This window comes from Haemaphysalis longicornis, unplaced genomic scaffold (assembly GCF_048455015.1).
Source record: "Haemaphysalis longicornis isolate Haplotype H1 unplaced genomic scaffold, Haemaphysalis longicornis Haplotype H1 scaffold_6, whole genome shotgun sequence".
In the NCBI taxonomy this organism is placed as follows: Eukaryota; Metazoa; Arthropoda; class Arachnida; order Ixodida; family Ixodidae; genus Haemaphysalis; species Haemaphysalis longicornis.
In genome coordinates this window covers 72073843-72097735 of record NW_027526407.1, presented here as the reverse complement: position 1 = coordinate 72097735, position 23893 = coordinate 72073843, and the positions used below count along the sequence as shown (strand labels likewise).

Sequence of the window (23893 nt, the reverse complement as noted above, 5' to 3'; positions counted from 1 at the left end):
CGAAACACACAAAAGATCAACAAAACATTGTCGGTGCACCAGGTATGTTACACGCAAAATGACTCCGGCGTTGTTCGCAGCCTTGCCTCGTCTCGTACAGCTAAGGGGTGGGGGAGGCAAAATGAAAAAGGAAGTGAGCAGCGTTCTGGTGTTGTTGTCACGAGAAGTGGTGTACTTTATGCGACACACAGTTCTTGGCCAAGACGTCGATGGCAGACAATTGCTTTCGTAGACACACTTACTTCTTTCCACTCTTCTGTGTGGCAGCCCGTGGAGAGCCCTATGCCTTGCGGCAGAGTTTGGCACCTCTCGAAAGCATCCGACAAAATGGCGCATGTTTTTAGCCGCAGCGCACGGCACCCTACTTGTGCTTTGCAGCGCTGCATTGTTATAAGGTATAGCGCTACAATCATATGCATGCCCAAGGGTGGGGGAGGTTGTTCCGCTAGTTTGCTCCCTATCCGACGACCAAAAAAAAAAAAAAAAAAAAAGAAATATGTCTTCCAAACTGACGCACATACACACAACACAGGCAGAGAGAGAGAGTAAGATGTCGGTCATCAATGTATGTCCACAGTTGCTGAGGTTGTCACGGGCTGAAGAGTGGTACGCAAACACACGAGAAGGTGGGTAAAAAAAAAAAACGGAAAGACCATTGTAAAACGATTTTCATTACACGTAAATTGAATCGGAGAAATAAACAAGCGGCAGCAACGAACTGGGTGCAAGCGCTCGTCAGGTCATCACCATCTTTCTGCGCTCTACGTTTCGCAAACGCAAAAAAAAAAAAGTACTCTGCTTACATACACTAGCCCGTCGAAAAGCGCAATAACCGAAGACAGAACTCAGCGGTTAAAAATAAGCTCTTGCGGCAGTCCATTCGAAATGCTCGATAATAGTTGTAGTAGTAGTAGTAGTACTTGTATAGGAGTGGGGTGGGGGGTGGGGTGGAGGCGGGTGGGGGTGGGCTTCGAGTAGGTACGCATGCAAAAACTGTCACCACAGCACAACACTTCATTCACTCGGGCGGGTAGGCGCAGTAGAAGTCCCACGAGTCCAGCCGTCGTCGAACCCTCGGCTTCCGACGGTCGAAGAAACGCGACCCCCGTTGGCAGCGGCAGTATTTTGTCCCGCAGCGACGGGGGGTTTTCTCCACAGCAATGCGCACGCACAAGGCGAGAGGGTGGGGGGAACAGGGCAGTGATGGGGGAAGAGTTACAACACATTGGTGTAGTAGCAGCGATACAAAAACCACATCGTCACCGTCTTCGTCTTTGCGGTGGTGTAGGTGGTGGTGGTGGTGGGGGGGCCAACTGCATAGCGCGACAGATCCAGCTGTCGGGTGGGGGATGGGGGTGGCCGTCGTCCACCCAACAACCCCCAATAAATAAAAAGGAGGGCCGCAGACACCGGGCAGTTCTTGTTTTTTGGCACTTTGGTCGGTCCACCCGTGACCGCGAAGTGGGGTTGGGGAGGGGGGAGGTGCACACGCGCGCGGTCGACACGATAGAGTCCGTGCTTGGCTTGGCTTGCGGCGGCTCTCAGTTGACCAGCAGGGTGTGCGACTCCATCGGGGCGGCCGAGTCGTACAGGGTGTCCGTGTCCTGCGTCGGCTCGCCCTGCAGCTGACACTGGTTGCTCAGCGTGCCGGCCCCACAGTCACAGAAGAACCTGGGGTGGAAAGGAATGCGCGCGTTACGGGCTTGGACTCGCATCACCCTCATACAGGAAGACACCGAGCCCAGAAACAAAATTTACAGTTCCCTTCACAAGATGTGTGCAGCACAAAACTCGTAGTTCACTGCAGAAGCTGTGTGCAGCACAGCTTGTGAAGTGCTGCACAATCCGCCGCCACGAACACATCCAACTCACTGTGAAGAGAAGTGGCAATAGATGGGGGCCTTGCAAGATCCCCCCACGACCGGTGAAACCTCGAAGCCCCAATGCATTGTCGCTTTTTCCTCAGCCAAAAACAAAGGCTTTCCCACAAACAAGCGTGCAATTGTGATGATACAAACATCAATGCCAAAGAAAGGACAAAGGCCTTCCCCACAAACAACCATTCTACTTTGATACGAACAGCTAACAGATACGCCTTAAATAACGTCCATAAGACTACCAGTAATCCTCAAAGTCGGCAACACGCTTTTCCAAGAACAAGCATTCAACTTTGATACAAGCAGCAATGCCCAGAATTCCCATGAACAAGTGTTAAATTTTCGGGTGAACAGCTATGCCCGAAATGCGGAAAAGGCTTCCCCATGAGCAAGCCTAACATGAATATGAACAGCAATGCCCAAAACTTTGATATGGACAGCAATGACCAAAAAAGGAGAAAGGCTTTTGCCATGAGGATGCCTTTCAGGCCATATCCATGCTATAGACGGAACGGAGGAGCGCCGGCCTTACCTGTCGTGCCGGATGAACTCCACCTCGTGGCCCGAGTGACATGTCTTTATGCAGTTGACGCAAATGGCATTACGGTCTGTCGTGTTACACGTCTTGCAGCTGCAAAGGCAAGACGGGAGGAACCCAAGAAGTGGTGTCAAAATGCATCTCAGCAGCAAGCATCTATTACACACTGCAAACTGCACCTGATGCTGATACAGTAAACCTTGTTACAGGAGACACTCAAAGGATCTGGAACAAAATGTCTCCTGCAACTAAGGTTTCCTGTAACCAAAAATTCTAGAAGCACTGAGGAATGGGACTAGACCGCTTCGTTCTACATCAGCATCAAAGCGCGTTTAGGCGGGTTGACAAGGCAGTACTCGGTACGGCTTAAAAAAAGTATTCCCAGATTTTATTAGCTCCCTTCCCAGCTTACGTAAGTAAAGCACTTCACTTTGCAAGCCTTCCTGTTCTCACGATACCATTAGTGCGCTCTTAGATGTTCATCAGCCTCAATTGCCCACTTTCTGCCCTGCAATGTCTTTATCGTGGTGTTCCTCCTCAAGTTCATTCTCTAGGCCCCCATTTACTTGTGCGAAAACCACATAACCAGTAAGCTCTTCCGAGCACACAGGGTTCACATCTGCAGAAACAGACAGCACAAAAAAAAAAAAAAAAAAAAAAACCATCCCCCTCGCGAGGGGCACGATCAAATGCAGAGCATTTCCGGGGGTGCACGACGTTAAGTAGTTTGCGTTACGTTAATGTTGTTGCACTTGTGGCAACTGCTGACGAGAGAGCGCTCGTCAGCAGTAATTTGAATGAGACAAGGATATAAGGCGCGTTCGTAGCCTCCCATTCTGTGTCGGCTTTGTGGCGCAGTGGGTAGAGCACCATGTACATTGCGTTCCGCCCGCAGGGTCGAGGGATCGAAACCAGGCGCCGGATAGTTTTTTTTTTTTATATAGTGTAGGGGGAGGGGTGCGGACTACAACTATGGACGCCTACGGACGTCAACGCGGGTGACATCGTGAGTTACTGAAATACTCTGCATTTAAAACAGCACGCGAGAGGCAGGAAGATGGTGAAACGTGTCGTGAACTGCCTGCCGCGGCTATGACGCAACGTGGCGCGGCTATGACGCAACACAATCCAACACAGTCCACTGTAATCCAATCCAATCCAATCCAATGACACACCGACGGGGAGCGATGCGGACCACGACTACGGTCGTCAACGCGGGTGACATCGTGAGTTACTGAAATGCTCTGCACAAAAAATTATGGAACCTCTTAAATTCAGGCCCCAACTTTATTGTCAAGGCAGTTTTCCACAAGAGCACATAAGTCCCTCCATATAAGAATGCCCCTCTTCCATCATGTCTCTTCTAGAGACCCAAGAAAATTGCCCTTGGTAACAGAGTGTCTCCTGTATGCAGTGTTCCTAACACGGTGAACACTGAGAAGCCAACCAAACAATTTTCGAACGTCTCTCACAACCAAGCGTCTCGTTCAACGAGGTTTTCCTGCACCCGCCAAAAACGTCTTAATACTCACCGATAGAAGTCGTGCATGGGGAAACTGGTATAGCTGGAGATCTTGTACAGGCATTGGCCACTGGTGACCGCCTTCTCCACGGCGTTGTGGTTGTCAAAGATGCGGTTGCCTGCACGGGGGAGAGAGCACAGACTTGAGCCGCCATTCTCAGGAAGGAGAAAGTACAAGCACAGCCAACCGTGCGTCGCAGGAGGCCGCCAGTCATCTTACCAGACTCCTGTACCCCCACCCTTACCCAGTGGTCTCCGCGCGAACGTTTTAGCCAGGTGGCAGAGGAATCCACAGCGTGACCTGCACATCCACTACTTCCGCTGACCGCACAAAGGTGAGGCAACAGCCATTTCTCCAACCTAGGCCTAACCAGTGCAAGGATTGTTCAGCAAATTTTGTACCCTGTGAAAGCCTCGGATGATGCTTTGGCTTTCTCTATACTCGGTTACAACTCAAGAACGGCACCACCTCATGTAGTGTATCACTCCGCCAAAGCACTGGACCCGTGACGTCATTGCACGCGCGTTTTGAAAGGGGTTTTGCTATGAATGCGTGATATCGACTGCCTTGTCTCACGCAGTTTGTTTGTCGTCACTGAAGTCGTTTATAAGCATATAAAGTCCAAAAAATCACGGGAACGGCTCACGCCATGTTCAAAATATTCCCAGTAACGCCCTACTTGCGCCGCACGGAGAAACATCCGGCTACAGTGATAAGGCACAGCGGCAACTTCCGGTGCCGTTCTTAAGTTGTCACCGAGTATAGCTACAGCAGCACCGCAAACATCACCAATAAAGGTAGTTATCAGTGGATAACCCCCCATTTTTTGCAGACAACATAACCGCCCGAGGTTCCGCTTAGGGCTTAGTTGCGGTCACCTTTGAGGATGGGCTGGACGCCGCTGGCCAGGCAGAGCCCGCCGAAGCGGTTGTTGAAGATCTGGTTGAACTCGAGCGTGGCGGTGGCGTTGTTGGTGATCTCGACGCCCGCGGCCAGGCCGTCGAAGATGCGGTTCCGGCGCAGCACGGGGTGGCTCTGGGTGGAGATGAGCACGCCGGCCTGGGCGTTGCGGAAGATGTCGTTCTCCTCGAGGACCCCCTTGCCGCCGTTGAAGATGCAGACGCCCCCGTCGCGGCCGTCGTATATCTTATTGCGCCGCAGCGTCGGGTTGCTGTCCGTCTTGATCCAGACGCCCGCCATGGCGTTGTCGAAGATCTCGTTCTGCTCCAGCACGCCCAGGCCCCCGTTGTACACCAGCACGCCGCCGTTCTGCCCGCCCCAGATCTTGTTGCGGCGGATGATCGGATTGCTCCCCGTCCTGCGTTGTTGTTCGGGAGGACACTCTTGTGGAACGCGCTTCGACTGCTATGCTACACTGCATTTCACCAACCCCGCGCAGAAGGGGAACGTGGAAGCGCCAGTACTGCTCATCATCATCGTCCTCATCAGCCCACTACGCCCACTGCAGAGCAAAGGCCTCTCCCATTAATCTCCAATTACCGAGGTCCTGTGCTAACTGCGACCAACTTATCCGCACAAACTTCTTGATCTCATCTGCCCGTCTCATTTTCTGCTGCCCCCTTCCCCCCTTGCCTTCTCTAGGGATCCGCTGTTACCCTTAATAACCAGCGGTTATCCTGCCTTCGCATTACATCCCCTGCCCACGCCCATTTCTTCTTAATTTTTACTAATATGTCCTTTTCACAGGTTTCTTCCCTGATCCACTCCGCTCTCTTCTTGTCCCTTGATGTTACACCTATCACCTTCTGTTCCATTGCCCGCTGAGTCATCCTCAATCTAAGTTGAACCCGCTACGCAGCTGTCTTATACTTTCTTCAGGAACAATGGTAGGCTGCCATTCATTATCTAAGAATGCCTGCCGAATGCAATATTGATACATGGTGTCTAATGTGACCGCTAGAAAATTTGCAACTCTTAACGGATTGCAATGTGCGCCCATGTCTTGAAAACCACACTCGGTAAAACTGCAAGCAAAATCTGCTCATAGACCACTGAACCAGCTGATGGGCATACTGTTCTTGCATATGCAAACGGAACATCACTATTCCGTTCGCTACACTGGCAAATATAAGGTGCAGATCGCCTTTACACCTAGTTTATACAGGTACAGGTTACAAAGGAGCAAACACGACAGGCCGCCCACCTGATCTGGACGCCCGAGTAGAGGTGGTTGAAGATGTCGTTCTCCTCGAGGCGCCCGTGCCCGTTGTCGTAGAAGTAGACTCCCACCTGCTTGCCCGAGTGGATGCGGTTGCGGCGCAGCACGGGCGTGCTGCCCGTCGTGATCCAGACGCCCGCCAGCGTGTTGGCGTACACCTCGTTCTCCTCAATCAGGCCCTGGCCCTTCTCGTGCACGTAGATGCCCCCGTGCTGACCGTGGTGGATCTTGTTGTAGCGCACTATCGGGTCGCTGCTCGTCCGGATCTGGATGCCCGCCAGGGCGTTGCCGTGGATGTTGTTGTGCTCAATCAGGCCCCGGCCCTGAAAATAAAAGGTGGGGGGCTCAGGGCGGAACCTTGCGGCACGCCCAAATTTTGCAAATGTCATGCATTACACAAGCAAGTGCATGCAGATATCGTGTTGAAGCACAATCTTGTTCCGCTCCCAAAGTGAGCAGTCGAGGGAGGAAAATAAAAAGTAAGGGGCTCAAGACAACACCTTGTGGCACACCCAACTGCCAGGGGACAAAATACACTAGTTCACTTAGCACACGTCATGCACAACACAAGCGAGCACACCGAGACTTCTCGTTGATGCATACTGCTGCTACGCTGCCATAGTGAATCTTGTTCTTCTTCAGAAATGTTGACAAGAATGAACATTACACCGGACATAGACGGGTAGATTTAGCTGTGACTATATAAGACTATTGATACATTGAGTTTTTATTTTTAATTCGCTTAAGAAGTTCATCTATCCAGGGCTTTCGCACCTTTCGAAAATTTCTTTGTCGTGCCACTGGTTGAAACGCTAAGCCGTAGCACGCCAGTATGTACCTCAAAAATAGGCCATAAGCTTTGTTGGAGTCGTTTTGATGTGCCCAGCCTCAAAACCACCCCACAATCTTGCAACTTACAAATAGACGGTGACCTGTTGGCAACTCCATAAATAGAAATAAATGCACGGCTAAGCTTTTACAGACGTAACCGTGCCTGCAGCTCGACTGCAACACCAGTTCATTTTTCCACCAGAATAGACTCCCAATTTCTAACATCAGGACACAATGCGATTCAACACAAACCACTGCAAAACAGACGGGGGAATGCACTCCTCAGTTCAATAACCTGATTGGTTGATTGTAGGGTTTAACGCGCCGACGCAAACGCAGGCGATGAGGCGTGCCGTAGTGGAGGGCTCCGGATTAATTTTGACCACCTGGGGATCTTTAACGTGCGCCGAAATCTCGTACACACGGGCGTTTTTGCTTTGCGAGGCCTCCATCAGAAAAGCGGCCACCGCGGCCGGGAATCGAACCCGCGACCTCGTGCTCAGCAGTGCAACGTCTTAGCTACTGAGCCACCGCGGCGGGTAGTTCAATAACCTAAGAAAGGTGGTCAAAATTAATCCGGAGCCCTCCACTACGGCGCGCCTCATCGCCTGTGTTGCGTCGGCGCGTTAAACCCTACAATCAATCAATAACCTAAGAAAGCCCCTCTAAAATATTCGAGTTTACCAAGAAAGAAAGATTACCTCGCCAAATATGTAGACGCCACCCTGGTGTCCGTTGTAGATGTCGTTCCGGCGGATGGTCGGGTTGGAGTGCGAGGTGATCCAGACGCCGGCGAAGTTGTTGGAGTGGATCTTGTTCTCCATGAACTGTCCCCGGCCGCTCTCGTGCACGTAGATGCCTCCGGTCTGGCCGTGGTGGATCTCGCAGCGCACCACGGTGGGGTTGGCGCCCGCCTTGACCTCAAAGCCCGCAATGCGGTTGTTGTGGATGTCGTTGGCCTCGAAGTAGCCGAGGCCGTTGTCGAAGGTGAACACACCCACGTCGCGACCGTGGTGGATGTGGTTGCGCCGCATGATGGGGTTCGCGTGGTTCTTCACCCACACGCCCGCCAGCGCGTTGCGGCTGATCTCGTTCTCCTCGTAGATGCCCTGCGTGGATGGGAAGGCGAGAAATATTTCAAATTCAAATTCAAGTTCGGGAGGTTTTACAGACCGCATCTATTGGCCGTGGGGTTTGATGTGCGAAAGCATTTCACGCTCCGCAGTGGAGGGCCCCCAGTTGATCTTGACCACTGGTGGATTTTTAACATGCCCAAAAGTCATGACACACCGGTGTTCTTTGTATTTGCCTACACCCGAAAAGCAGCCACTGTGGCCTGGATCCAACCCACGCCCTTGGGCTCCGCAGCACACAACGCCTTGGCCACGGCGCCATTGTAGCGGGTGGCAAGATTTGAGCTCGTCAGTGCAGACGATAGACAAGAAGAACCAGAAATACCATGGCTTGCTAGCAAACACCGGTTTATCAGTGACCAAAAGCAACAGCCTGGCTGGCCGCAGCTCAGGAAGAACACTGGTCTTTAAAAAAACACAGGCTAGCTCCTCTTTCAGGCAACGTAAGTGCCAACCATAAGCAACTTAAAAAACTCTGGTAACACCACTCCCCTCCCCCCTTTGGACTACATGAGAATACTCACTTGCAAGGGACTGGGAACCAGTTTTTAAAACTTTGCATTGTGCAATTTCTGTTTTCCCTTTTAGTCCATTTGAATTTAAATGTACCACCAAAACATTTTTCATGTTAATAACTTACAATACAACGCTCTGTTAGAATTTCCCACCAGAGTGATGCAACAAGGTTAGGATGCAATTAGGCAAGTTCTTCCCTTCTTCATTGGGGGAAATGATGTGTCACGTGGAATAGAAGGCTTCTTCAGTATGATACAGAAGCTGTGCCAAGATTGTGCCAACTGAAAAGATCAGAGCTCTCAGTCCTAGCACCCAAAGGTGCTTTCTTAGCTTTGAAATGACCCAACTTTTTAAAAACAGAACTCCCTCCATCTCCAGTTTCGCCAAGATTTCTCGTTTTGTAGTGCCAGACATTGCACACGCCAATGTTACACCGCACAGTTTAGCAGCTGTAATGATGAGAGAACGGCGCTCTCTCTCTCATTTTCGGCATTTCCGAATCGATCACTCAGTATGGTGTGCCTGCAGGCTCCGCCAATTAATTATTCTATTCATACAAAAATACCCACCCTCCCTTTTTTTCAAAATTAAGAGCCTAATATAATCAGAGGTCTCAACTTCACTACCTAGTGACTCGTTCTCAAGAGCCTGGAACCCACCTGTGCGTAGTCCGTGATGTAGAGTCCAACATTCTCGCAGTCGGAGATGTCGCAGCTGCGCAGGCAGGGCTCCGCTCCGGCGCCACTGACGCACACGGCCGCTCCGACCACGGACGTGCTGCGGATAATGCAGTGGTCGATGGTGGGCGAGCAGTTCTCGTTGATCTCCAGGCAGTAGTGCTTGTGGTGGGGCACCGACGACGTGATGTCCGGCGTGAACTAAGAGGAGAAGACGCAAGTTGGATTGCTGAACAAAGCCTTTGAAACAGCTGCGGCTCATTGAATTTTTACCGCCCTGGACTGTCCCTTTTACCCGGGAAGGAAAGATCAACAGGCCAGAACAATGTCTGCGTAACAGTAAGGTTCTCGGTACCGAAGAATTGATGTGCTGAGACGTAGACAACCACGGCCTGTGATTTAACTCCGCACTGGCACTCAAATACTGTGGAGACCCGCATGCCCGCATCAAATTCCGCAACCGCAGCATTGCTGGCAAATGCCCAAGTACAACTTTCTAGCATTCAAAATCGAAGAACAGTAAAGAAGAACCACATCTCGGTGGTCACAAATCCAGATGTCCACAACTCAAATTCAGCCCACAAAAGAGGAAGTGCAGTATCTGCTAATGGCAGCAACAAGTTTGGCCTAAACGGGGAAACAAGACAGAAATCAATCCCGCAAAGGCCACTAGAGGAGTCAGCAACTTGCATTTGCTTCAAAAGGGACACAAGAAGTCTAAAGCCAGTCTAAAGGCCACTGAAGAAGTCGGCTACTGGCTTGGCTTCAACTGGGTCAGAAGACAAACCAATCCAAAGAAAGCCACTGGAGAGGTCACCCACTACTCTGGCTTCAACCACAACACCAGAAGGCGCAAGTCAATCCAGAGACGAAGAAGAAGCCGGCTACCTTGAGCGTGAGGTAGCCGAGGTAGGCCCCCCGGGCGCCCTCGACGAAGGTGACGGTGGAGTCCGTGTCCCGCTCGAGGATCACGTGTTCGGCAACGTTGCCCGGCGCGGCCCCGATGAGGGCCACGCTCGTGTCCACGATGAGGAACTCGCCCTTGTAGGTGCCCGCGTGCACGAAGATCACCGGCCGCTCCACGTCCTCGCAGAAGTTGAACGCCGTCTCAATCGTGTCAAAGTAGTTCAGCGACCGGCCACGGTAGCGCTGTGGCTGGTTGTCGTACTGCGCCTGCGTGGGGTCGGTCGGCAGGGGGACGAGGACAGCAGTTAGTGGACGTCGTCATCACGCAGGTAGTGTTCACTGCAAGGCATGTTCTGCCTCGCCCCGTGTTTTTCCAGTTGCTTCTGCTTTACAGTGCCCTAGAACATCCTTTCGCTCCAAACAACTTGATTTCTTCCTTCCGTCACGTTAATGGCAGGAGAGGAGGATGAGAGAGAACAAATGGTGAAAACGAAGGAGCGCAAGGGAGGAGGATGAGTATGATGAACAAAAGATGACGAAGACAGAGAACAAGAGATGTGAAGGATGAATGAAGGAGAACAAAAGAGGATAAAGGTGGCGAACAAGGGTGAAAAACAACAAAGGATGAAGATGGATAACAAAAGAGGAGGAGGAGGATGAAGAACAAGGGAGGAAGATGAGGATGAAGACAACAAAGGATGAAGGTGGAGAACAAGGGAAGAAGATGAGGATGAAGACAACAAAGGATGAAGATGGATAACAAAAGAGAGAGGAGAATGAAGAGCAACAAAGGATGAAGACAGAGGACAAAGGATGCAGGACAACAAAAGATGAAGATGGAGAAAAAGGGAGGAGGCGGAGGACGAAGACAGAGGGAGAGCGAAAAGAGGAGGAAGAGGGGACCGCCCACCTGGAAGTGGGGCCGCACGTGGATGCCCCGGTGCAGCTGGCGGAAGCTCTCCTTCCAGGGGTTGGCGCAGTCGGCCTCGTCGGGGGCGACGAAGTCGAACTTGCAGGGGGCCGGGTGGAAGAGGGGCAGGTCGTACTCAAACACCCCCTGGTACAGGGTCTTCCACAGCTCCGTGTCGTTGGAGATGGTGTGGAAGCGGCGGCACACCTGCGCCACCCGGCACAGGTCCTGCTCCAGCAGGTACGAGAAGATGGTCAGCAGCACCTCGTCCGGCACCTCCAGCAGCAGGTAGTGCGCACCGCTGCTGCCCTCTGCGGTACCGGGGAGGGATGGTTGCACGAGGTGAGAGGAGGTCAAAGCACACCGGCAAAGCAAGTTCTCCCTCCCCCTTCAGTCAATGTCCAAAACTTTACCACCCGTTCCCAAAGTGTGAAAGCTTTGTCGCAGCAAAACTGGGCCAAAAGTGCGCCAAAACCTTTGCTAGAAGTGCATCTCTAACCTTGAAGGACCCAAATCACAAACGGAGCCACGCAACGATTTTTCGCGCGCGAAATAAACGCACCTACGAGCGATCTCAACGCATACCGATACGTGGTTTATGAGATAATAGTATGTTACTATTGTACACCTTCTTCGCGATCATTTGCATGTATTGTCTTATCTAGACAACCATTCCTTTATTAAACGCGATTTTCAAGTAACCATTTTCGCAGAATGGAAGCCCGGTTTCACGCATGCGCTGTGTGTCCAGAGATCTCATGAGAGCTTTTGGGTCGGCCAACCGGACTGTGCGGAAATGCACTAGTTTTTTTGACAGGATGCCATTGGGCCCACTAAGAAAGCTTTCGCTTTAAAAATTAGGCTTAATGTGAAAGTTTCGACGACGGTCTCATTTAGTGCTACGATTACCAGTGATAACTGTAAGAATCACGCAACGCAACCATTCGCCGCAACAGTGAGTTTGCCCCCATCACTTCTGTATCAGGAGGCTCCAGTAGAGTTTATCTTGAAAGGAATGGGTCTTGGAGGTATCAGTAACGATGCAGTCTTTCCCTAGCTTCACCGCAAAATGGCGATTGACATCTCAGTGGAGACCACTGGGGCAGACCACTCCACAACGGAGTCCTCTCCTACATTCAGAAGGTGGCCTACAATGATTGTGCACCGCTAACACCGACATTGGGGCCAGCACTCTCCCTTGCACATCTCCACGGTTTTGCGAGGCGGAACGCTAGCCCTTACACCCGTTGCACCTTTTAAGAGCAGGAGAGGTGATATTCTCTGCATAACGTGCCCCAGATTATGATCTCGGGGAAGCTTCCAGTAAACAGCTTACAGTGCAGAGAATTTTCCGCCCTCAAGAAATAAAAAAAAAAAAAAAAAAAAAAACTCAGCGCTGTCAAACACATTATCAAGGAAGGCAGTCAACGAATAACCCGAGTAAACACATTTCCTTCAATGTTCGCAAACATTTAAGATCTAAGCCATGCACCTTCTCTGGCACCGCCTGGCGACGTACCTGAGAAGGTGACAATACCAGTCATCAATACCAGTACCAGACAATACTCGATCTGTGCCACCGCTATACCAGTACCATCAATTCCAGTACCAGACAATACCAGACAATACTTGATCTGTGCCACCGCTCCCCACCTTTCATGGGAAATGTCCAGTCAACAGTAAACAAGCACAGGTAAAAGCTAAGACCAACACCCCCGTCCGCACCAACCGCCACCAGGGCGACACCGGGGTCGCACTCACCTTCTGAGGAGGAGGAAGAGGAGGCTCCCTGGGAGGAAGAGGGGGTGCGGCGCTGGCGCTTGCGCGGCAGCGGACAGGGGGGCGCCCCATCGTGCGGGGGCAACTTGCGCCGCAGGTCGTAGGGCGGCTGGTGGCCCCCGCCGCCCGCCCCTCCCCCTCCGGCACCACCCCCGCCCCCAGCGCTGCCCCCCTGGGGGGGACCCCCGCCCCCCACCGTGCACACGCCGCCCAGCACGCTCACCAGTGTCTGCTCCACACCTGCACCTGCACCACCGAGGGGGTGAGAGTAAGGCACCACTCTCTCCACCGACAGTCCCCCTCAACAAAGACAGCCCACCAAAAGACCCCCCACGATCACACCCCCTCAAAGTGTTGAGACCTGGCCTGGTTGTTCTGACTGACCGTGAGGTTTAACGCGCTAAGCTACCCCGGGGCTACAAGACGTGAGCAACGGCTTTCACGGTGTGATCCTTAGGAAGGTGCTTTCATGTTTTCCTTGCAGGCATCGGTTCATTCCTGTTTACGTTCTTATTGCATTTCTGCCATCTTTGTGCCACATATCTTTTTGCCATCTTTATGCCACTTCTGTACACTCTTTGTTGTATACTCACCCCATCAAACGTCGGCACACAATATGTTCTCTACATGTCAAGTTTTCTTTTGTTTAAGCCCCAACCACATGGAGCGATTTTGCGAGCGACTTGGGGCGCGACGCGACTAGCGACGAACTACTTTTCGCCGCGCACCAAGTCGCTCATCGAATCGCTCGGTTCTGGGTCGCCAGAAACAGTCGCTCGCCTCCCGGAAGTAGCCTCAGCGACTAGCCAATAGGAGAGCCCCTACGTAAGCACGCAACCTCCGGTTTTGAAAGAGAATGGGGGGAAGATTTTGCAAATCCACGCAGACGACGTTTGCGGTGCAGCGGCAAAGAAAGCTTTGCGTGGCAAAGCTTGTGTACACGCTGAAGCAGAAGCAAGAAGGCTCCCGCTCACACTGGGTGAGACCCGTGTGGAAAAAACGACGTCAAGAAAGCGAATTCTTCACGGCGTTCATGTTGGAGCCGAGAAACGAGGCGCAGAAGGAAAAGCGTGCGCTATCGCTAACCCATGGCAAACCAGTTTTAGAGATGCAATGAAGTGCAAAAAGCAAGGTAGAAAGGCGTAATACTTTTTAGTCATGCTTTTTATGACAAATGAACAAAAAAAATGTTTGCAAACATCCAGCGTACCAAGCGCGTTACTATGCGCAGTGCGGTAACATTGAAATCGCCATCCTCAGTCGCATGCTCAGTTATAGTGCCTGGAATATTCCAGGCACTAGAGCTCAGTCGCTCGAGCCGTCGCTGTCATGTGGCTGCCTCGGCGAGCGACTTCGGTTCGGCGACTGCGGATCCTAGTCGCGTCGCTCGTCGCGTCGCTGGAAAAATCGCTCCATGTGGTTAGCGCTTTATACGATAAAGTTGATCATGCTATATTTGAAGTAAATCGTTGCTGTCTTAATGAATCGTACTCTATTATGTCTTTGTAGTGAATTGCACGTTGCCATGTTAAACGCGTCTTCACCCATTCCGCAACAATGTTCCCATACATCTCATGTACAAATGTGCTGTAAACGTCATATGCTGCAAAATGTAACGGTCTTCAGGAACTGGCCAAACTGCCTAGAGTGGCGCTTAGCCCTGAAGAACCACCCAAACTTTTCTGGAAAAATAAAGATTGAAAAAAAAAAAAATAATAATAATAATAAAAAGCACACAGTAGTGGAGGGCTCCGGATTAATTTTGACCACCTGGTCATCTTTAGCACGGGCCCAAATCTCGACACACAGACGTTTCCACTTTTGAACTGCACCAGAAAAGCGGCCGCAGCGGCCGGGATTCAAACCCGCGTCCTTTGGGCTCAGTAGCACAATGCCTTAGGCACTGCGTCACCACGGCAAGTAGGTAGGGCTTGTTGTTCTAAAGATTTGAGTGCGATAAACACCACAACACCAAAGAAGTGGGACGGGACAAGCACTCCAGCTTCTTCTGCGTCGCCGTGTTTATCGTACTTTGTGTTTATCGTATTTATCGTATCGTACTTTGAGCAAGCCTGTACCAACTTCCCTAACAATACGTTTTAATAGGGCAGGTTGGCACATAATCGGAAGAACGAGAACACAGCCTGAGAGACGGGAAACACGAAAGCAGAGGCAGCAAGATTTTGTCTCTTCTTTCGTGTGTCCCGTCAACCGCGCTGTTTTCATTCCTTCGATTGCCCCCTGAACTATTGAAATTGAGGTGCAATGCCGCTTAAAAGGGCCCTGCAACACTTTCCTCAACTTTTGTTCTCAATCCTAAATGGTTGCAGAACGTAGTCAAACAACACATCCAGCACTTAGGTTAGGAGTTCTCAAAGTACCTCAGCCAGAAATTCCTGCTCTATGCCCATCAGATAACTTGGAAACTTGCTCTCTAAAGACTTTTCACTCTTTCCCGGTCTTGGAGTTCTTCGAACGTTGGAATTGCGTCATTTACAGCGGTGTAGCAGCCGCGGCGGCCGAGAGTCAAACTCGCGTCCTTGAACTCAGCAGCAGAACACCTTAGCCACTAAGTCACCACGGTTCTGATTGTTCCCAAGTGTTCCTGTTAACACTCGCATTTGGTGTTTTACCTGACACTCTACAAGTATGCAATCTGACATTTCTGCCTAGATTTACTGGTAAAACATAGATCAACTATTTTATAACAAAACAAATAGGCATAAAATGTTCGCCTAAACCTCGAATGATTATTATTTACTCTGTTCCCAGGAAACCCAACATTTTTCATGGTCATCACAATACGGAGCACGAAAACTAAAGAAAGAAACCAGTTGTGGATACTGAATAAACCGCGAGGGGTCGGAGGAACTGCCAGTTTTTACGCAGTTTACGGGAATAAAAATTAACAAACGCAGGAAGGAGAGGAAACGAAGCAGTGTTGACAAAAAGAAAACTGAACTCTGACAAGCTGTGGATAATCAAAGCTTCTTTGCTGATGGGAGTTACCGAAACAGCTGCACCCTACTTCACTTCCATGAGTATCATTAGTCTATGTTAGAGCGTCACTACGAAGTACATCGGCAAGTCCTCTGCTAGTGCGTACAACAGTTTCTCCTTCTTTGGCCTTCACCCTGCATGGCCCTCCATTTTCAATTGTAGTCGGACAAATTTGCGTCACTCTGAATGCGTCCAAAAGATATCGCAATGCTTAAAATGGCCACACAAGGGGTTCAGGAAAGGGTCACAGAAGCAGGGTTCGTACGAGCTTCAAAAGCAAAAATTCAAGGGTTTTCAAGGACTTTCAAGGACCAGAAAACACATTTTCAAGGCCGCCGTCTAATGTTTTATCTGCGATTATTTACAACTTTTTCAACACAGTGCGAAATTTCGTTATTGCCCAATACCCAAGCACATTAGTGCACATTTAGATAGGCGCTAACGGGTTCGTGAATGCTGCCCCAGTTTTATTTTTTATTTGACAGCTGGCATTTAGAGGTCTTTCTTTTTTCTTGGTGTTTTGCTGAGGCTGTTTGATTTCAAAACTTCATAATGTTGCCTGCATCTTCTGCTTTGTCAGCAAGAATATGAGCTGAAATTAAATCAGCAAGTGTTGCTGCAAGGCAGGAATAACTATGTACACGTCCACCATTTGCACGTAAAAGCAAACGCAGATGGAGCGTATGAGGCACAGCAAACATGCAATGAGCGGCCGTCCACAGACTAAATAGAACATGCAAGATAGAGAAGAGAAGCCGGCCTTCACTGGATTGTATCATGACATGGATTCTATTGAGGAATTCTGTTCCCAATGTTGCCTCGTAATAATGACAATCCACCAAACTCGTAATTTCATGCAATACACTGAAACTTGATTGTTACAATGTTTCTTTACATTTTTAACACCTAAAATCCACGACAAACACTTTAAATTCTTGTGAAAAGACAGAGTCATTGGTTCTCTCCAGAAAAATCAAGGGTTTTCAAGGACCATTTAAAAATTCCAGGACTTTCCAGGCCTTGAAATTGACACTTCTAAATTCAAGGGTTTTCAAGGGTTTTCAAGGACCTGTGCGAACCCTGCAGAAGTTGTTCGAGTTGCGGGGCAAAGTGCAAGACTAGAAGTGGGCTCTGTCGCTTTTGCCAAGTTTTCCTGTGTTGGTCCATTAGAGACAAGACAGCGGCCTGCGACAGAATACAATGTGGCCATGTCCCCATCAATACATACAGTTTCGTTGTTGACCAAAAAAAAAAAAAAATTTACACAAAGTTTGAAAATAACACAGCCCCATATAAGAGTCCTTGGTACAATGAAACTGCATAGGAAATCGAAAAAACAATAAATCTGTTGAGACAGTTTATCCAGAAGGAATGCCAAGTACATTACGACACACCACAACAGGCTGAATTCTCAAAATACAATGCAAGGTTACGATCAATCGCCTGTAGTAACGAACAGCTGTGCGAGACCATGAAGTACTGATACACAGCTGTTCTGGTGTATCTATTTTGACAAGCGCTGTTTTGTTGACACAGCCCCTATTTTAATTTGCGCGACACTTTAGGCAATGGGCAAAGAAGCTGCCACTTTCGCTGACTGCCCAATTTGTCGAAACGTGCACGCCTTCCTTGCTAAGTCTATGGGCTTAGGCAAAAAAGCTAAGTTTGCAGCAAAACAGTATATATACACTGTTTTGCTGCACTGATAAGCGACATGTGTTATCCCGTTCTCCGATGATACCGAACCGCCCGCTCGAAGATAACCACATGTGCTTAGATTTTTAATAATCTACAAAAACAAGATTGCAATATGCCAAGCCCTTTTAACCGCTTGTTTCTTGCTGACCTGTCTTCCTTTGAGAACCCAGTTTCCACATTATCAAGGCAATAATACTTTGAAAAGTATGTCAGTTCAACGGTACTAATATTACAAGAGCACTGTACACAAAACATGACACAAAAAAAAATGTATTGTAAAAAGTTTCAGGAAGGGTTATCACAAAAAGGAGGTGCAGTTAAAACTTCCGATCTTTTACCCCTACCCGGGATTTTTTACATCCAACACGAAAATATCGGGCTCTGGTTCACAAGACGTCACTACAGTTAACTACAACCACACGAGGTCACAACGCCTACAACGCTAAAGAAATAAAATTTAAGAAAAAAAAAGGCATTTAGCGGTGTGACGGCAGCAACACGTGAAAAGCCAGAGCAGTGCACAAACTCACTTTCCACACGATCGACTGGGGATTCAAGTTTCAACCACTGCCACAGTGATGGCTTGTTTCTTCGTTTTTTTTAGTTTCTATTTCATAATGCTGTCAAGCAACTTGAACTTTGGAAACTGATATGCGCAGCCTCGTGAACCTTTTCTTCCTCCTCGCCACACTAAACTCCAACACAACACACTTCACAGTGTTTGAATAACAACTCCCGCACAAATTACAGGATAAAGCCAAATGCTTATTAATTGTCTTGGTCTCGTGAACAAAACTGGTCAGTAAAGAAGAAATTATACATGAAGTTCACCGGTGCTTGTCACGGAACGTGCGAAGAAGTATGGGATCACATTAGGAGGGGAAAATATTGCAGAACTGCCACTATGTTTGTTTATAAATTTTGTCCCCTTCAAAAAAGGTTCCAAAGAGTCATATACATGCAACCTTACTTCATTCGAATGGCTGCATCATCAGGATTGTCCTGACGCCAATTCTAAAGCTAACTTCAATCAAATAAGCTCACCAGCTTCATTGCCTCGTGAAACTATCACCCTGGTTGAGCTTCAAAACAACATCAACACGCCATAAACGGATACAACGCACAAACATACAGGCAATTGCCACGAACCAGATGTGAATGGCGCAAGTGGTGAGGGCATTATTGCACTGCCACTGAGAGGGCATCATAAATTTGAAATCGAAATCACAAATTGTTTCGACTCCCCTTTCTTTCCCCCAGAGGACTGCTAAGATACAGGTGAGCTTGAGTCCTTCAATATCTGTAGTCTGTCTAACTGCCTGAAGCAAGAATGAAGCCAAACAGCATAGTGCCTTTACCCCGTTAAGTGCCCTAATATGTTTGTCTTGGTTTGAGTGGCAATACCCAATGTCTAGCTTCTGTCGAGAAAATCAAATTTATGTACTTACTGCTCCACCAGGTATATCACAGAGTGCTTTGCACGTCATGTTATGGTGGCCAGAAAGAAAAACTTGGAATCCACCCATTTAACCACTAATTACTGAGAGCGACTGCACGAATGTTTCCTACCAAATGGTGAAGTATTAGATGCCCAGGTGATTAAATTAAACAATGTTGGTTATGGTACCACCAGTTACTTCGCAGCTTTAAGAAGAGCAACTTTGTCATAACAGCACAATCACAATCATAAATTTTATTTTGTCGACAGAAGCTAGGCATTGCCACTCAAACCAAGAGCAACCTAGTAGGGCTCTTCACAGAGGCTGACGTTTTCTTTCGATGCACAATCTAATGAAAACTTCTCATATTCGAGAGCTAGCGTCAACATTGGGGGTAACCTCTAATGTCAACGACCAAGTGGTCCAATCCAATTGCCGCTGTAACGCGTAGGAGTGCATATACCACTCAGCGCCCCGATTCAAAGATTTCAGGGGATTCCCCATGCGACCTCAGGTGGTTCCCCTTGAGATTTCTCGAAACTCTTTCCAGAAGAGCCAGTTTCTCCTCAGCATCACATAACGGCACTACAACTGCCGGGTTTGAGGGGTTTCCCCTTCCGATTCATGGCAGCCTTCTTAACCATTCTTCGCAGTGCACTCTAACGTCACACTTCGCACGCTGCATTTATAACATCGCAACTCTCGTGCCCTGTGCAGGACCTCACATGCAGTTCTTGCAGCATGCTTCGCCAAACTTCACACAAACCAGCAATGCTACTACCCCAGGTTGTGCTCAAAACTGAAGGAAAAACAAGGAAACGGACAGTTTTGGAAAATTCGCAACAAAAAGCACGAGGCAATCAGTTTCCACAATCTCCCCCCATACAACACACCCCGCCACTGTGACACTTCACTCGCAAAGCACTTTTGTCACGCGAACAACGAAAACAATCTTTGCAGCAACCTTTGAACAGTGCGAGCACACGAATGTACAAAGGCGCACGACTGAACAAACTTCTAGTTCACATTTTCCCTGTCCCGGTTCAACGGAACAAATTTGCTCCGCGTTGCTGAGTACACCAGAACGTCAGCAACACTCGGCCAACACTGACAAACAACAGTGCTTTGACTAGTGTCAACAGCAAAAGAACTGACAGAAGTGACTGCGCTTACCACAATCCTGCGGACCACTGGGCTCATCTGCAAGGGAACGGAAAAAGATAAGCTTGTATCTGCGCACCAAATCTTTAAAAGTTATCTCCGCAATATTTTCTCGCGTTTCCGACAGCCAAGATTTCAGTGTGGTGTACAGCCGAACACAGAGCGACATGCAAAAGTTTCTCAATCAATTTCCCGGATGTCTAGTACGTTTATCCGCGTACTGCAATTAACGGCACAAAAAAAAAAACGCTCGACGGACGGTTCATCACACAAGACGCGTTACATTTAGCCTCCGTATATGCCCAAGCTGTAATTAACGGTTTCGCGTTTAAACGCCTTCACGCCTACAAGCCACGTTACATTACATCTCGCCCAGCAGATGAACTCCCCAGCTCGGCGGACTGCGAAGGCCGATTTCGCTTTACTATTGTGCGTGTGCTGCTCTCCGCGACAACAAAAAAAGTCAGCCCGACCTAACATACGCATCCGGGCAGATTCAGCGAAGGCTACACGCTAGCACACGCACTTACAAGAACCTCATCGGAGACGCGGACAGCTAACACGAGACATGCCTTCCGAGTCATCCCTCGGCGATCGGTCCGTCAGCGCCTGTGTTACGCCACAATCCGACACAGCTCACCAACGCGGAATTTGACGCAGACCTTCCCGAGGATTCGCTCCCACCATACGGCCACACACGACTCGATCGGCGATGCACGCCGAACGCGCCTAATGACGCGTGCTACAAGAGCCGCATTCCCAGCGCAGATTAGGGCCGCATCTCGCGTTTCACACGCGTCCGGGGTGCGTAAAACGCACAGCTTGTACGACGGGGCAGGGCCTAGTTGGCCCAACAGTCAAGCTTAACGCTTCGATCGCCGGCCGCCAACCACGCGGGGTTACAATCAATGCCGCCGCCTCTGTTTTGCAATACCGAAGCATCTTGCCGAAAGGAGCATTCGGTGACGCTGTCGGGGGCCCCGAATCGAACAAGGGCCTCCGATGCACAGCCGAGGCACGCGTTCGAGAGCGGCTGTTCGGGTCTAGGACCGCGCCCCGATCAGCGGACAGAAGGAACCTAGCCTCCGGAACGTCGGCGGAGGTCTAAACAGCGCGGGGAGGCGATAATCGCGGAAAATATTCCTGCCGACTAGGCCTAATCGAGGCCCAAAGGATCCCCCACAAAAGCAGGGCCGCGTACCTTCGTCGAATGCCCTGGACGTGATCCCGGCTCGCTTGACGGGCTTCTTCCGCGTTTTGCGCACAGTCTGTCTCGACGGCCGGGTCGCCGCACTGGACATCTTCGGGGAACAGGAGTCAGCGCGGAGATTTTTTCTTCTGCACCACTTAACAAAGGCAGAACTTGTCAACCACCCCCATCAACCTTGCTGTGGGGCCATTTTCTTGTTCCATGTCGTGAACGTCGGGAAACATTAGGCCGACCAATCGCGGCGCCGCTGGCGGTCACGTGGGGTGCTCTTTTGGTTGACTACCGCAAAAACCACGCGCAATAAGCGATGCACAACAAAAACAAAACCGGAAAAGAGTAAGAACAAGCTGTTCGCAGTTAGGAGCAGGCTCACAAACAATTAAAATTTACCGTTGATACTTTTTTTTATATTGTCACCGCTTCGCTGAAGTAAAATACAAACGTTTTTTTCCGCGGCGCAGCTGGAAATTGGCGCTGCATGCCGTGTTACTCGAATACCAAACTCACAATAATGCGCAGCTCTATGATTGGCTGCATCTACGATTGCATCCATCTGCGCTATCGATCAGCTGAGTCGGCGGTGGTCACGACCGCCAAGGATCCGGCTTAGGTTCAGTGCTTTTCATTTTCCATGTTCGTGATCGCGTCAACAATCCTTCCCATTCCGTGATTCGGCTGTGTAGAGGACAGCCATGGCCACCGAAGCCGTGACGGTCGCCGAAGAGGCCCGTCCCAACGTGGACCTGGAACTCGAGCAGCGCGTCAAAGGCACCTGCGGTCGCATCTCCGAAAACGTGCACATCTTCGCCAACGAACCGTCTCTTGCTTGCTACCGGCTGCAGGAGCACGTCCGCAAGTCTCTACAGCCGGCCGTGGAAAGAAGACTGCAGATGGCCGAACTTCGGCAAGAGCTCCGAGGGAAGTGCTACGACCTGGACTACGCCATCGCGGCCCTGCGCGGATTCCAGCAGAGCGGGCAGCATCTTGCAAACGTCCAGGACCTGTTACGCAACGCGGTTTTTATGAAGCAGCAGTTGTCGCACCGGGAGTCTAGAGCAGCGGCGGCTACGGCTCAGCACAGCGCCGGTGCGTCTGGACGGCGCCAGCAGCTTCAGCAGAGGCTGTCGCTTGAACTGCCCCAGTCGGCGGCTCGCCTCAGCAGCTCGCCTTCGCTGGGAGCGGCCGACATGCGGCCTGCGGCGCAGCGCTCGGCCTCGCCCCGGCGGACTAGCGAACAGCGCTAAGACGCGTTTGTCAGCGCGTCGCTGGAGCTGTTCGAGACTAGTCGTGGCCTGGCGGTTGTGAATCTCTCGTGCTGCGAGGACCCATGAAGCTTTCTGTGCGTACGTTAGCCAGGACTTTACCACGAGAGCGTTACACGCTTCATATTAAATGTGATAATGTGAATCTTATTATGGTTCAGCTGTGCTCAACAAGGTGGCTGGTAGACAGTGGACGGTAATTATGCCATGAGCAAATAAAATCAATATCTGCTTTGTTGCAGTTGAGCAGTCGTGACCAATAGGAAGCCTTGTATTGCTGGTGCAGCGGTCCCTCGTGGCATGATTCGACGTCAGTCTATCACAGGAAGATATTGACAGGTTTGCCAGTCTGGTTTGGAAACAACAGAGGTAATGACTCCAACTGTAGGACAAAGTACCTCTCTTGTAGGACAAAGTACCTCTCTCCTAAGTGTCTGGGCCATGCTGCAGCGAAATCTTTTAATTGGCAGATAGCAGGTCACCAAACATCCATTACTGCAGAGCACAGTGTAGAAATTTGTCGAGTTTTCCAAGTTAACAACTTCGGTTATCTCCTGTTCCCTCAATGTGCCTCCACCTCAGTCACAATTAGACCGTGAAGCTTACAGAAACAGAGCCCTTGCTTGCTCTTGCTGTTCGCTACGTGGACTGTTTTCGTGCAGTTACAACTTCAGACAACGCCTAATAGCACCATTCCCTTTTTTTGGCAAAACAAGCAACAAAAACCAACTAGAGCCCCAATCCACACTTATTGCCACCTTCACGATTCTGCTCATACTGTCAGCCACAAACTTTTGTTGCACACTCTTTATTCCACAGAGCCAAAAGTCTATGGCCCAGACATAACGTGAAAATTCAAACAGAGCAGCAATTCGCTAGAGGGGCTGAGGTGCCTTCTCTCGACTAGTTTCAGCATCAGCCTGATGTTGATACCGCAGTCACAAGACGAGTTTCGTTGATGTAATTATTGCATTCACATTTTTTTTTTTTTTTTACCATTGTGTACTCATTTCTCGCCTAGCTACGGCAGCGTCCATGGCAACGGCCAACCGCAAAGATCACCCCCAACAGTTTGCAGATGAGTGCAAACGTGCGCCTCCACATTGAAAAGAATGTGCACATCGTGCAACAAAGCAGATGACTGTTGTCGTGAGCAACATTCCGTGCATTAAGTGCCCCTTCTCCTTTATTGGACAAATAAGAACGTCTTCCACAACAAATTCGGCAGCACATTACATTAGACCAAAAGGGCGC

At 49.9% G+C, this 23893-nt stretch overlaps 2 protein-coding genes across 2 annotated transcripts; one reads left to right on the top strand and one right to left on the bottom strand.

Annotated features, from left to right (window-relative positions):
- On the bottom strand, positions 1-21889 carry LOC144143346 (F-box only protein 11-like). Its single transcript, XM_077675114.1, has 12 exons — positions 21369-21889; positions 20180-20206; positions 12852-13115; positions 11091-11401; positions 10163-10447; positions 9257-9475; positions 7650-8057; positions 6103-6440; positions 4817-5256; positions 3948-4056; positions 2410-2508; positions 1-1671 (listed from the first exon to the last, which is right to left on the bottom strand). Exons 1-12 carry the CDS (start codon positions 21466-21468, stop codon positions 1542-1544), a joined length of 2730 nt encoding a protein of 909 aa, XP_077531240.1. The 5' UTR covers positions 21469-21889; the 3' UTR covers positions 1-1541.
- Positions 21890-21927: 38 nt separating this feature from the next.
- Positions 21928-22888, top strand: LOC144143349 (BLOC-1-related complex subunit 8-like). The gene has a single exon (XM_077675118.1). It carries the CDS (start codon positions 22070-22072, stop codon positions 22619-22621), a length of 552 nt encoding a protein of 183 aa, XP_077531244.1. The 5' UTR covers positions 21928-22069; the 3' UTR covers positions 22622-22888.
- The last annotated feature ends 1005 nt before the right edge of the window (positions 22889-23893 follow it).

Coding starts and splice junctions, on each gene's coding strand:
- LOC144143346 (XM_077675114.1), bottom strand. CDS start 21,468: ATGTCCAGTGCGGCGACCCGGCCGTCGAGACAGACTGTGCGCAAAACG. Junction 11,402..12,851: donor CTCTTCCTCCTCCTCAGAAG/GTGAGTGCGACC, acceptor CCGGTACCGCAG/AGGGCAGCAGCGGTGCGCAC. Junction 5,257..6,102: donor TACTCGGGCGTCCAGATCAG/GTGGGCGGCCTG, acceptor ACAACAACGCAG/GACGGGGAGCAATCCGATCA.
- LOC144143349 (XM_077675118.1), top strand. CDS start 22,070: ATGGCCACCGAAGCCGTGACGGTCGCCGAAGAGGCCCGTCCCAACGTG.